General features: G+C 35.1%; 1 protein-coding gene across 1 annotated transcript in view; it reads right to left on the bottom strand.

Moving 5' to 3' along the window:
- The window catches only part of LOC115216332 (Golgi-specific brefeldin A-resistance guanine nucleotide exchange factor 1-like), a 102872-nt gene that overhangs the window by 56546 nt on the left and 32265 nt on the right, over positions 1-14061 (bottom strand). The window contains 4 exon segments of the mRNA XM_029785554.2: positions 5699-5807; positions 6784-6902; positions 7253-7384; positions 9807-9873. Of these exon segments, the coding sequence (XP_029641414.1) occupies positions 5699-5807; positions 6784-6902; positions 7253-7384; positions 9807-9873 (427 nt within the window).

The following is a 14061-nucleotide window of genomic DNA, read 5'->3' as shown; positions in this document are numbered from 1 at the left end:
CCAATACCAAGGTTAATTCTTCTATGAATTCCACCTCTAATTCAAAAGAAGTCCGACCTTGCTACATTATGTCTGCTAAGCTGATCTAAGAATTGTGCTAAAAGTATGCATGTCTGTGGAAAACTCAGCAGCTCATGAGTTAATTTCATGAATAAGAATTTAGTTGTTTCAACAACTGCATGTTCACTGTTGAGTCCAGCAGAGAAGCCATCATTCATATACAGTGAAGAAGCAAGTATTAAAAGCCTTGCTATATAAATGCAGTGAATGGTCAATGACAAGGTACAAACTATTGATTCTCCCACTAGAATGTCAACATCATATGTATGATGGACTAAAAATAAACCACACTAAAAGTAAACCATAAAGCTCCATGACCTTTGGAAATATGTTTTCACACTCAGAGTTGCTGAAGCAGAGAACAAGCTACCTGCATCAGTTGTTAGTTGCTGAGACATTGCATCTTTTAAAACCTCAATGCTTCCTGATGTGTCATGTGTCTTTGGAATCCCACAATATACATGTATGTGTGGTGTGTGTGTGTGTGTGTGTGTGTGTGTGTGTATATATATATACGTATGTATATATATGTGTGTGTATGTGTGTGTGTGTATATATGATGGGTTTCCACATAGTTTGTCAACTAAATTCACTCAAAAGGTATTGGTCATTGGTCAACCCAGGGTTATAGAAGACACTACCAAGTTCCATGCAGTAGGACTGAACTTGAAACCATATGGCTGCAAAGTGAGTTTCTTAACCACACAGCTATACATGCTCCAATGTAGATTTTAAATAAGAGTGCCAAGAAGAATAATTTACGAAGCATTTCCAGGAGGTTTACCTCTTACAAAACTTATATCCTACTGAGGACAAGCTTTGTTCCTCATCAGGTTAATGCTTTAGAAACCAGAGATAACAACCACACCTATTATTCCTTTCAAAGAAATTTTCAACTTTTAAGTGTAATATGTATTTTCACAGGATACAAACTATTAACCTTTCTGGTTGAAGGGTTAATTGTTTGTATCCTGTCACTGACTGTGTACTGATTCTATATGGCAAAGCATATAATACTTGCTTCTCTACAGTGTATGAGTGATGGGTTCTCTGTCAGAATCAACAGTGAACATGCAATTGTTGAAACAACTGAACAGTTATAATGCTATGCTGTATTACAGAAAAAAATCTGCAGATTTTAACCAGCTCTATATATGACAGATGCAAACAGGTTGTCCTTAAATACAGTTTTCTTGTGGACAGAAAAAGAACCAACTGGACTAGTCTCAAACCTGTACTGAAATTTCATCAAAGGCTGAGTTACACTCTTTAACTGTTCACCAAGACACTGTTTATAAACCTATTATTTCTTACAGTTTAACTAATCTAGACTAACTGATTTGTAAATTGATACTTTCTTAGCAATTAGTCCAATCAATAAATTACTTATGTGCTAATGGTATTTTGTTTCAATGTTATTCTATACTACAAAATATATCTATAGATTTTAGTCAACATTTGACACTGACTTCATGTACAATGTCTTTGTGGACAGAAAAAGTAGGATCAACCAAACTAATTCCAGTCAGTAATTGTTGAGAATGTATTTTAATATGCATACCACTCAACTTGATTTATTCAAGCCTTTAGCAAAATTGGGTTTATAGATGGTGTCTTTGTGATCGGTTAAAAGAGATACTCACTTGCTGATGAAATGCTAAGGAGTGGAGGTAGTTCAGCTTATTCCTCTTCTCTTCACAAAGATATTGTATATACAAAACTAGTTATGAACATTTTTGTATTACATACAGTGTTAGCTAAAATCAATGGATACACTATGTTGTACAGAATGGCATTGAAACAAAACACTGTTAACACACAAGTAATTTACAAATAGTTACAACTACAGGCACAGACACTGCTGTGTGGTTGAGAAGTTTACTTCCCAACCACAAAGTTTTGGATTCAGTCTATGTAGTACCTTGCTTAAGTGTCTTCAACAATAGCCCCAGGCTGAACAAAGCCTTGTGAGTGAATCTGTGCATGTGTGTGTTTGTTAGTGTCATGTGACAGTTGTAAGTGAGTATCAGTCATACAAGTGGTGCCTTCAGTTTTCAGTCTTCTGTGAAAACATTTCGGGTCAAGGGGAAATATTACCTTACTTGGAAACAGGTGAGGGTTGGCAACAGGGAGGGCATTCAGCCACAAAGTTTGACTCTATGAATTTGGTTCAACCCAAGTGAGCATGGAAAGTCGATGTTAAAATGATTATGATGATAATGATTACACAACTTATTAGGTAACAGTCATTGATTTTTTAAAAAATTAATTAGAAAAAAGTACTTGTCTATTGATTATGAAGAGTTAGTATGGAGATAGTATGGCTTCTACAATTAGTGTTTCAAACTTTTTACTGACATTTTCATGTTTGCTGTTGACTGAAATCTTTGAAAGACTGACAAAGGTCATTATCATAAAATCATTTGACAAAGATTAACAAATAAAAAATAATAAATAAAAGTAAAAATATACATATATAAAGAGTTAATCTTGAGGTGTAGCTTGAATTTACATGTAAATACTGATAATTTATCTTTTTTAGAGAATCAATGACAGAATCGTTGTTTATGGATTTTGTTTTTCTTTTCAGAATTTCAGTGATTTTACATTCTATTCAGAGAAATGCACACCAGAAACTAGATATAAAACAAGATGTTTTCATCTAGCAAATGATTTGATCTGAGACAATGTTTGTTGAAACTGAAGCAATTACATTGTGGAAAAGCAATTCTAGACATCAATATAATAAAACCAACAAAAAACTTGCTAGAAATAGAAACCAAATGTCCATCAATTATACTGTCTTTAAAAAAGAAGCACATTAGACAATGTAGTCCTAGATATATAAAAAGATGGAGTGGTCTTAATGGAATGGTTTTGATCATAGGTCAGCTAAGTTAGAGCTGACCTGGGGCTAAACAACAGCAATTTATTTCTCCACCCAAATTTGTAAACATAAAATATAAAAGTTTCCAAAGTTTTAAGGGTTAATGCACAGATCTGTCTCATTCTTCCTTTCTGTTTTTTTTTTCCCTTACTTTAATAATGTTAAGTAGATGACAGGTATCTTTTCTGCATAGGACACTAAATTAAAATGGGTAACATTCTCCAAATGATCTGTTACCTATTTCCAACAACTAAATGTCGTGTAGAGGCCTCAGTCAGTTACTGTTGACCATGCTTCTGCACATGAAGGTGCAGGATGAGGTTATGTTTTTTGAGGAAGACTGGTAGTTGTCTATCCATGCATTCAAGTCTCTACTCTAAATGCCACCATGGTTTATCCATATGAAAGGTCAGCATAAAGAGCCAAGATATCTCACCTGCCATTTTAACAGTAGCACCGATTCATCATTCTAGACTGGTACTTTTTTATTGACCCCCCAAAATATGAAAAGCAAAGTTGACCTCAATGGAATTTGAACTTAAAAATGCAGAGTTGAGACAAATACTGCAAGGCATTCTATCCAACACTACAATAATTGCCAATTCACCATCTTAAATCCTTTCATTAACATAATTCTTTTGAAATAGACTGTCTTTGTTTCAATTCATTTTGAAAATAGTGAGGCATCTAGTAAAATAACTTTCTTATTATTAAGTTAACATGAAATTATGATGACAAGTTTCAATTTAGCTCAGCTTAAAACAGAGATCTGTCTCATAGAACAAGGGTTGGTCTCAGGTTGGGATCAAATGGGTTAAATGTACTGAGAAGGAATAAATACTATATATTTTGAGAGAAAAATTATCACTATAAGATTAGTGTCTTATAGAGAGAAAGCTTTGTTTCCCAATTGTTTAGGAAACTACTAAAATATATAATAAAATATCTTGAGTGGGTTTAAATTCAAGCACTACGAGCTAGTAATCCAATATCTTATTCACTGGAGCCATTACATACATAAGCATTTGCTAGAAATATGTAAGTTTCTGCTATTTTTGCCACCAACTTAAAGCAAACAAAACACTGCAACTTGCAGAATATATTTTGTACATAATAATTCTGGCAACATTTTGGTGACTGTCTGCCTACTTTAATTATATAACACTTATTGTAGACAATTGTTACCACTTCAAATATTACACTCTTAAGAAAGTAGTTTTTAATTTAAAGGACAAGTGAAAATAACAAACTGAATGCTTGGACAAACTCTAAGGATTCTTCATGTTGGAACATTACTGCATGCAAACACATATCTGCTATGGGAGCGTGCAAGACAAGGAGTGGTTGAGAGGTGAGTATAATGAAGAACAAGTGCTGAGTGGATGATAAGTGGGGGAGATAGGGAAGAACAGACAACATGTGTTTATTATATTGGACAGGGTTAAGGAGTGAATGTAGTCAATGGTGGCTAAGGGGTCGGAGGTGACCGATGATGGATGCATGGAGTGAAAAGTGACTAAATAGTAATGATGGTAAAATAATGATACATGCACAGTGTATGCAGGGATTGAGAGAGGTATAGTAGTGGAGAAGTTCTTGGTGTGCTCAAAAGAACAAAACATTTGTTAAAAGTTAATAATTTATACTGAAAAGTGTTTTTGACTCTTCTGATAACCAACCTACCTGAGACTGCTCTTTGCTCTATGATACATACTTACTGTTTTTAAGTAATCTAAATTAAAACCATTCATCAAAATTTCAAGGTGACTTATATCCTAGCTTAGTAATGGCAAAAATATTTGACTAAATTCTTCATTATTTTCAAAATAACTAGAACAAAGACAGAAATATGGTATCATAAGGAAGATGAATGAAGTATACTCTTTCCTTCTTGGTTACACTCCTTGAAATGCCACTTCATGCCCTGGGTTGGAAATCCTTTCCTTTATTGTATTTGAAAGACATTCATTTAACAATTTAATGATGATTTAGCTAAAAGTAATATAAAATTTAATAAAGATGTTGACCTTGCCACAGATAGGAACTAATGGTAAAAGTAGATTGGCCAATGATGTGTGCAGATATCTCTTAAGTTGGCAATTACTCTAAATGGAAAAGGAAGAGACTGTCAAAGAAGATGACACTCAGTTTCTTGGAGACGTCCTGAAAATGTAGAGAATATGAACATTCTACCTCATCACTGTACCACTGTTTGTGTCCTTGAACATTAAGACACCGACCAGCATTTCATTACCTCATGACACTACTAGAAGATAGCTGTGAGATTTATTTGTTTGTGTAGATCATAAGCAACACCCCTGCTACTCAAGCAGTGTTAATGAAAAGACCTGCAAACACACTTAAACACACTCACACATACATGTATATACATTCACATCCACATATATGTACACACAGATACTTGATGACAGAAATAAAACCAAGAACAATGAGGAGACCAAATATACAACTGGCTACTAACTGAGTCACATACATCAAGTTGCAGAGCTTTGCAAAGGACATGCATTTCACAAATTAACAAGGAGCAAGTCAAATGAAATATTAGACTGCATGAAGCTATTAACTCTGTCGTGAATATGGACCAATGGTAAAAGTAGAATTGGCTTGTGATGAGTTTACAACATATATAATATTGTGGACTACCACTAATAGAAATGGAAAAGGGGAGAAAAAGAAAAATGATAATGATGATTTGCAATAGATAGTTATAAACTATGCATATTTTCTTACCACTCAATCTCATCTCAAAACAGATTCTGAAGCAAGACTGCATGATTTCACAGACAGATTCATTTGTAAGTAGCACTCCAGCTGGAGACAGCAGCAACGTTCGAAGTACCTACAAAGATATAGTAATTATGAAAACAAATTAAATGTATTAGTTGTAATGTACTAAGGTATTGAAAATTTTTATATGAGTCAATACATCATTTTTCTCATAATGATGAGATAATTTAGAAAGAGAAATGAATATGAAATATCTTAATTAAACTGTAAGATAGTAAGGTAAGCACCATAGAAAAAGATAAGTTCTCGACAAAGAAAGTGCAGGTATGTGGTTAAGAAGTTTGCTTTGCAATTATGTAGTTCTGGGTTAATTATCACTGCATGGTACTTGCAGAACCACTTTTACAAGACCCTCCAGCAGATCACCTTGATAAAGATTGACTGGTGATTTTAAGGAGACATGTTGGGTAACTCCTCGCAACCATCTCCGTATGCCATTTCCTGATGGACATAAAATTTATGTCTTGTGTATTTGCCTTATGAGTAGGTGAAATGTAAAGTAGGCTCATATGAAATATAGCTATAAGTGGCTACTAGTGATGTTACTGACTATCATCATTATTATCATTCACTTTCCATGAGTTAGACAGGTCGTCACAGTTTGAGTCAGTCCTTTGGAGTTACCACCCTCCTGGATGAATGGGAAGATCACATCTCCCTTGTATGTTTCAGTCTTGGCTTGGTTTCTACTATTAAATGCTCTTCCTATCACCAACCGCTTTACACGAGAATACTGAGTACATTTAATATGACACTGATACTAGTAAAGCTGTGATATTTTCACAACGTTAAAGAGTCCTCTTGACTATGTCATCTCAACTTGATCACTAACCACTACAAAGAGTGCACTGGACTGGATGCATTTAATTGTGGCCCCAAGCACTAATGGTTTCTTCTATAAGACTAACCCTTTACACACACATATTTCTGATAAAAACAAATAAAATTAAATAAATTCATTATTCACAATAACAAGGCAGATAAATGTTACATCCTTTTAACAATAACAGGAAAATATAAAACCTTACATGTAATATTTTCATAAGAACAACTTCATCCGAACTAGGATCTGTGCCAACAAATCGAGCATGTGTTACAGCATCAGCGATATTTTCTATGGCTGGCGCTGCTGTTTTACAGGAAGGCTCTAAAACAAGACAAGAATTTAACAGGTTAAATACTGTTAGATACAATGAAAAGCAGAAATATCTATCATTTGAAGAGAAAGGGAATGAAGAAAAAAAAACATAAAAAAGGAAGACTTTTATAAAAATGTTTTAACAATAAGTGACTTCTTGTTCTCATCCTCTCCATACTTCCTGTCAGTATGGTCTTGTGCAGTAACTCATGGTCCATATTATGATAGTTTTGTGGACTTGTTACCTTCTAAATGCTACTGCCCCAGAAACAGTTATCTTTTTAAGAGTGGTGCTTAAAAGCTTGGAACAAACAATTTGATAAATCTGAAATCAAAATGAAATAAAAACAGTTACTTACCAATCAATCCATAGGAGATAAATTTGTTGACAGAGGTGAGAGCAAGTCCAGTGATTGGCCCTGTTGTATCTTCTGATCTGATTACTCCAAGGAATGGACTTAAAAATGTATTTGGTTCTAGATCACCCAAATCTAAAAATAAAAATATGCAGAAATTTCATATGATTTGATGCTTAGAAACATTCCAGAGAGATAGGACTCTTACACATTTTGTTATGTAATCTTCTCTAGTTTGTTAGTCACAGTTCAACTCTGATCAAGCAGGTCTATGATCAAAGGTATTCTAGCCATGACCATTCCATGTGGTGTTAGGCACCTAGACCTACACTATCTAATGTGTTCCTAATTATGAAAGATATGGTGTGATTTGAGGGAACTATTACTAACAGATCATGTGCCCCGCAGGGATTCCATCATTGGCAAGAAGGAAGGCAATACCTGTAATTCTTTACAGGGCCCTGAAGAATGGTGACAAGGAAGGAAGAAAGTATCTGTAAACTGGAGTCCTGGCTCAAGGGCTTGCAACAGAGGGGACAGCACTAAAAGCATTCAAGGTGTTGGGTGGTGGTGGCATTAAACAGAACAACAGAATAAGTCTACCAATCAACTCTTTAACAGAAGAACATATAATATAAATTTTCTTTTCATTTATATAAGTCTAGAGGAAGGGGTAGGGCTCGTGATCCATGCAGTCCTTCAAAGTCTGGTGAAATTGATACCATTAATGTTGTATTTCAATTATTGCAGGAAAGACATGAGTAGAGAGGAGATTCCAGAGGCCTGTTGCACTGGAGATGAAGGACTAAGCATAGCAATTAGTGCAAGGAAAGAATGGGTACCAAAAGGTAGAGAAATTAGCGGGACAGGGGTGCCTGGGTAATGGAGGTATGAGACCAACCAGCTCTGGGAAGAGGCTAAAGTGTTTCCATTAGTAATGGAGAGCGACTGAGTCAAGAGACCCTTACCTGGATAGAATCCAGTACGTCAACATGCCTAATAGCAGCACAATCCCAGATGTGGGCCTTGCCTGAGCCTTGTAGGGTGTCAACAGCTGTTGGAAAAATATCTTCTGATTCTAAAGAGAAAGGTTAGTTTTGGGAATATGTTCCAAGCTATGCTAAAGATGTCCTTTCACCAATAGAGATCTTCAGTGATTTGGATTAACCATGAGATTTATAGTTGAGTGCTGCTCATGTTTAAAGGAAAACTGTGATGGGAGTGGTGTTTTCTTGATAGGATGAGCATGAGTTTTTTTTTTGTGCTGTTAAAAGAGACAAGCTTGATATGGTCTCACAGGATGATGCTCTCAAGGACTCCATTAATGGAATCACTGCAGGTGTGGTGTGCAGCGTTTAGGTTGCATGTGGATGATGCATAAATAGAGAAGGTTTTGGAGGACTAAAAGTTCATATCAACTGTGTAAAATTGGACATTTTTGGAAGTGAGCCAAGTAGGTTATTGAAGAGAATGAGGAACAAAATATAAGTTGGTGGCAGTGGGGTAGAAAGTGCACCATAAACCCATGCCACAATAGTACAATCTGATAAGAAACTGCTAATCAAAGAGACGAGAGATGTGTGGAATCTATAGGTGAGAAATTTTGATAAAAGATTTGCATACCAGACACAGTCAATGGTATTGCTAATATCTAGAGTAACAACATTGCTTTCACCAAACTTCTCAGTGAGAATCCACTGGTGGGTGACAGAATAGATCTCCAGTTGACCATTCAGACTTTCAAATGTAACAACCAGTGGGTATTTTGCCTATTTACACCTGTCTATTATTATTCTTTCTTTTTTATTATATATATAGATTAAGAAGGACTGGAAATGTTTGAAAGTGAAGACATTTATGTGTTTTCTTTAAACAATTGTTTTACATTTGATTGTTCCTCCAAACACATATTTATAAGAGGAATATAGATACATAATTCCCAACTAAACACAATACAATGAGAGGGTTTGACCCAGTGAATCATCAATAAAGTGCTCAACATCTTAAACTACATGGCCATCATATATTGCCCTTTGGAAGATTAAAATTATGAAGTTACAGTAAAATTATATTAACAGCATAGTAGGTGTTAGCAGTCCAATCCATGCCAGTATGGAAAACAGACATTAGATGGTGATATACAAAATATTTAAAATTTAAATTGAGAAAATAAATACACATTAAAATCAATGACTAACATTAGTCTTGAATTTTTCTAGTAAATATACAAAAAAAGAAGCTTCAAAAAGTTGCTAAGTATTTTATATATAGAGTGACTAGAACCAGAAGTGCAATTTTTAAAATTATATTTATAAAAAATTTATTGAGGGAGATTTAGCTGCCATTTCTAGCAGGTTGAATGACTCTGTAGAGATTCCATCATTAGCTTGTAACAGAAGGTGGCAGGAGGAAGATCAAAGAGTCCACATAAAATAATTAGTATCAGTTTGTATATAATGTTCAGCTTAGCTTGATGGATGAGATAATACAAAATGAGATGAAATGAATAAATTGTTATTGTCCTCAAAGATCTGCTCAATACAAAAGACAGACTTACCTGCCACTGTGTTAAGCACATCTTTTAGCTGAGAAAAGCTGCTTAATATTGGATCAGCATCGTCATCCTGTAATTGGGAAAAATTATAAAAACAGTAGTAATATAAAAAATGAATCGAAAGTAAATAATTTGAAAATTGAAAATAGAATAAATTTAGAAAACATTTAACTTGCATTTGTGTAGAAAGCAATCAAAGACAGGGCTATTAAATTATTCACCAAGTAGAAATTTGCTGTAAGTGTTAAAATTTATAAAGTAATCATTTACCCTCTTCTTTAACCTCACGTTAGCCCTGATTGAAAAGAGCCAAGGTCAGAGGCAACCTATTGCATATCTCCCAAATTTGCTGTAAATGTTAAAATTTATAAAGTAATCATTTACCATCTTTTTTAACCTCACGTTAGCCCTGATTGAAAAGAGCCAAGGTCAGAGGCAACCTATTGCATATCTCCCAAATTTGCTGTAAATGTTAAAATTTATAAAGTAATCATTTACCATCTTTTTTAACCTCACGTTAGCCCTGATTGAAAAGAGCCATGATCAGAGGCAACCTATTGCATATCTCCCAAATTTGCTGTAAGTGTTAAAATTTATAATCATTTACCCTCTTTTTTAACCTCACGTTAGCCCTGATTGAAAAGAGCCATGGTCAGAGGCAACCTACTGCATATCTCCCAAATTTGCTGTAAGTGTTAAAATTTATAAAGTAATCATTTACCCCCTTTTTTACCCTCACGTTAGCCCCGATTAAAAAGAGCTATGATCAGAGGCAACCTATTGCATATCTCCCAAACACTCTCCCATCATATTCACTTCAAACAACACAAAGGCAACAGAGACAGCCAATTACAATATCTTTCTCTAACACCTTTCATCATTCTCCCTCTTTAATAATCACTGCTACAGCTTTCATATAACCAAATTGACTTATGACCTACTTTCCCATATCATTCACCAGTAGGTTGTTATTTTTGAGAAATTTGGTTAAAAGTAGTATTGTTCTCTTCTCAACAACAAAGTTTTTGACTGTTTCTGACATGATTCTCCAGTCAAAACTGCCCTTACAAGTGCTTCACCCATATTTCTTGGATTGGGAGCGTTTCGTTGTAAGACTTGCTGATACAACTCTCTCTGACCCACACTATAATAACCCTGCATTCAGTTTTGTCCCTCACGCTCTTCTTCCATTACATTAATGATTTACTTGGCATCATCTCCAACAACACCCGTTCCTGTACAGATAATATTTCCCTCTGGTCCTCCTTAAGTGAGGGCACATGGCTCAGTGGTTAGAGTATCAGGATCACAATCATGAGGTAGTGAGTTCGATTCCCAGACTGGGCTGTGTGTTGTGTTCTTGAGCAAGACACTTTATTTCACGTTGCTCCAGTTCACTCAGCTGTAGAAATGAGTTGTGATGTCATTGGTGCCAAGCTGTATTGGCCTTTGCCTTCCCCTTGGATAAAATCATAGGTGTGAGTAGAGAAGGCTGGTATGCAAGGGTAACTGCTGGTCTTCCACAAACAACATTGCCCGGACTTGTGCCTCAGATGGCAACTTTCTAGGTGCAATCCCATGGGCATTCCTGACTGAAGGGGGTCTTTACCCTGATGCCTCCTAACCTTCTATATTCTGTACACATCAAGAAAACTCTATCACAACTCACTCCCTTTAAACATGACTAACATGCAACTGGAGCCATTGCTATCACTGAGAATCTCTCCTGACTACTTCAAGTATAAGCGGTCTACATAATAATATACCTCTCCCTCATCTGAGATGGTGCTGCTCTCTGTCCAGAGAAAAGCCACTCACCTAACTGGTATGAAGTCACTTACAAACACACTCCAATCTTCGTGCTGTCCCAAATGTACCATCACATCTCCCAGTCTTTTCTGCTGTTACTATAATGACCTCAGGTCTTTAGATCTGACTGGTTTCATTCTACCTCTCAAACACTTTCGATTCATTCTTCTCTTCTCCCATCACATATATTGCATCCAACTCCACCAAACCCTCTAGATGTCCTCTTTGCACATGTCTTTTCCACAAATCTCAACCCACAACAGTTTAGGTAGAATATATATAGAATCAATCTCACAAGTCTGAAGTCCTGCAAAAGCTATAGCACAAATCCTTCACCCAAACCAAATTAAAACACAAAACAAAACAGAATCAAGGACTACATTATCCATTTTAAAATAGTAGGGTGTAATTTGAGTGACATCTAACTCTTAACAAGTTGGGTGACTACATAGAAACTCCTTTATTGGCTTACTCATCTGTAGTCTAAAGGAATATGTGAAGCTGAAGAATCTTATGTAGAGAATATGAAAAGATCTTGGATCCAACTTGGTCTACAAACATCACTGTCAAATCTTGTTGATTACTTTTTCCTCTGAGCTGATGTAGTGAAAATGTCAGACAACATTTACATTAAAATATCTGATAAAAACTGTCGCTGTATGTAATATTATATTAATATAGTCAGAGTAAATTCTATTATTTGTGACAGACTGAATAAGTGGAGGAGGGAGACATACATGTCTATTTGAACTGATTTAGATAAAAAAAAACGTATGACTGATAAAACAATTTTCATTTTCCAATCAATAAAAAAAATGGAAGAACACACTATATGAATTGATAATGTAAACATAACATGAAGTTCAAGGGAAACAATATGGAGGACAGCACAATGAGTTATAGTCTTGTCTTCAATCAATTTGTAACCTATCTAAAAAGCTTATCAGCTTTCTAAAGAGATTCATTGATTTGTTGGATTGTCTTTCTTTTACATTATTTTTTCTTTACATTATGATGATCTACATTAATGAGAGCAGAGATGTTCTGAAAGGCAAACAGCTTAAGTAAACAGATGTATTATAATAACTGATCTTAAGTTGGGTAATAGTGTTTCCTTGAAGGTTGAGTGGGGGGTGAGATTCTAGGTACTTGGAGGGAAGGGTGAATTTTAGAAACAAAATATTTAGAGCAGGTCCAAATTTTATATTTTAAACACATTTTCAAAAAAAAGGAAAAGAAAAAATTTTGAGTAGAATATTATTGTATTATCAATGAACAAAAATGATTGATGATGCACGAGGTTCAATCTAATTTCACTACATGCCCTCACTCCTAGTAATTTCCATAAAAATTTAACATAGGGGTCACTATTTTAGTTCATGCAAATATCTAAAAAGAGACGCATGCCAGAAGGAATTATGCAAAAAAAAGAAAAAGATTTACACAAAATTAGCTTTTCTTTATTTTATGTTTTACTTTACTTATGTTGTTAAACATTTCACTTGGTCCATCAAATACTGCAAAAATGAACAATAACCTGCTATGGGCCACACAGGGATTTCTATGATACTTATCATCCAAATTATTTAATATCCACTTTCCATGTTGGCATGAGTTGGGTGGTTTGACTGAGGACTGGCAAGCCATGAGGCTGCACCAGGTTCCAATCTGATCTGGCAAAGTTTCTACAGCTGGATGCCCTGGTGCTTTTTACGTGCCACCAGCATAGGAGCCAGTCAGGCAGCACTGGCATCGACCATGCTTGAATGGTGCTTTTTATGTTCCACTGGCATTAGCCACGCCTGAATGGTGCTTTTCATGTGCCACTGACATGGGTGCCAGTCAAGTGGCACTGGCATCGACTATAGTCTCACTTGAATCAATAGGTCTTCTCAAGCACAGCATATTGCCCGACAATTGAAGGGCACTTTTAAATGGGCTGGTTATGCGACAATCTCAGAACTCGTCACTGTCCCCAATGAAGTAGTTTCTGAGCATGTCTCCAATAAAACAGTTTTCTGGGAAATTTGAGTTATTCATTTATTATTATTTTTATCATTATTATTAGCAGCAGCAGCAAATGTTATTGTTGTAAAACATGGGGAACTGGGTGTAAAAATTTGTAAATATTACTTGGTGAAAGGGGATACTAAGTTACAAAAGGTTGAAAACCAGTTTCACAGTAATGGAAGTGGTTCTTGCACTGAATACTTCAAGTTTGACAATACAAAGGGATGAAAGAATATTGCTTGGAGTCAACAAAGTATTCTGTGAAAAGAAATCAAAATTTTAAAATGCTGAATGTTTTGAGTCAAAACCATTTGTGACAATATTTCTAACAAAAGACATCACTTAAGTATTTCAATTAAATTTAGAAAATAAAGAATTTTTTGGTGGGTGGAGGGATGTAGTAATGTAACAAAAAGTTCCTGCATTAAAAAGATTATTT

This window comes from Octopus sinensis, linkage group LG10 (genome assembly GCF_006345805.1).
Source record: "Octopus sinensis linkage group LG10, ASM634580v1, whole genome shotgun sequence".
NCBI classification, from domain to species: domain Eukaryota; kingdom Metazoa; phylum Mollusca; class Cephalopoda; order Octopoda; family Octopodidae; genus Octopus; species Octopus sinensis.
The sequence above is the reverse complement of the archived record's forward strand: the minus strand, read 5'-3'. Positions and strand labels throughout refer to the sequence as shown.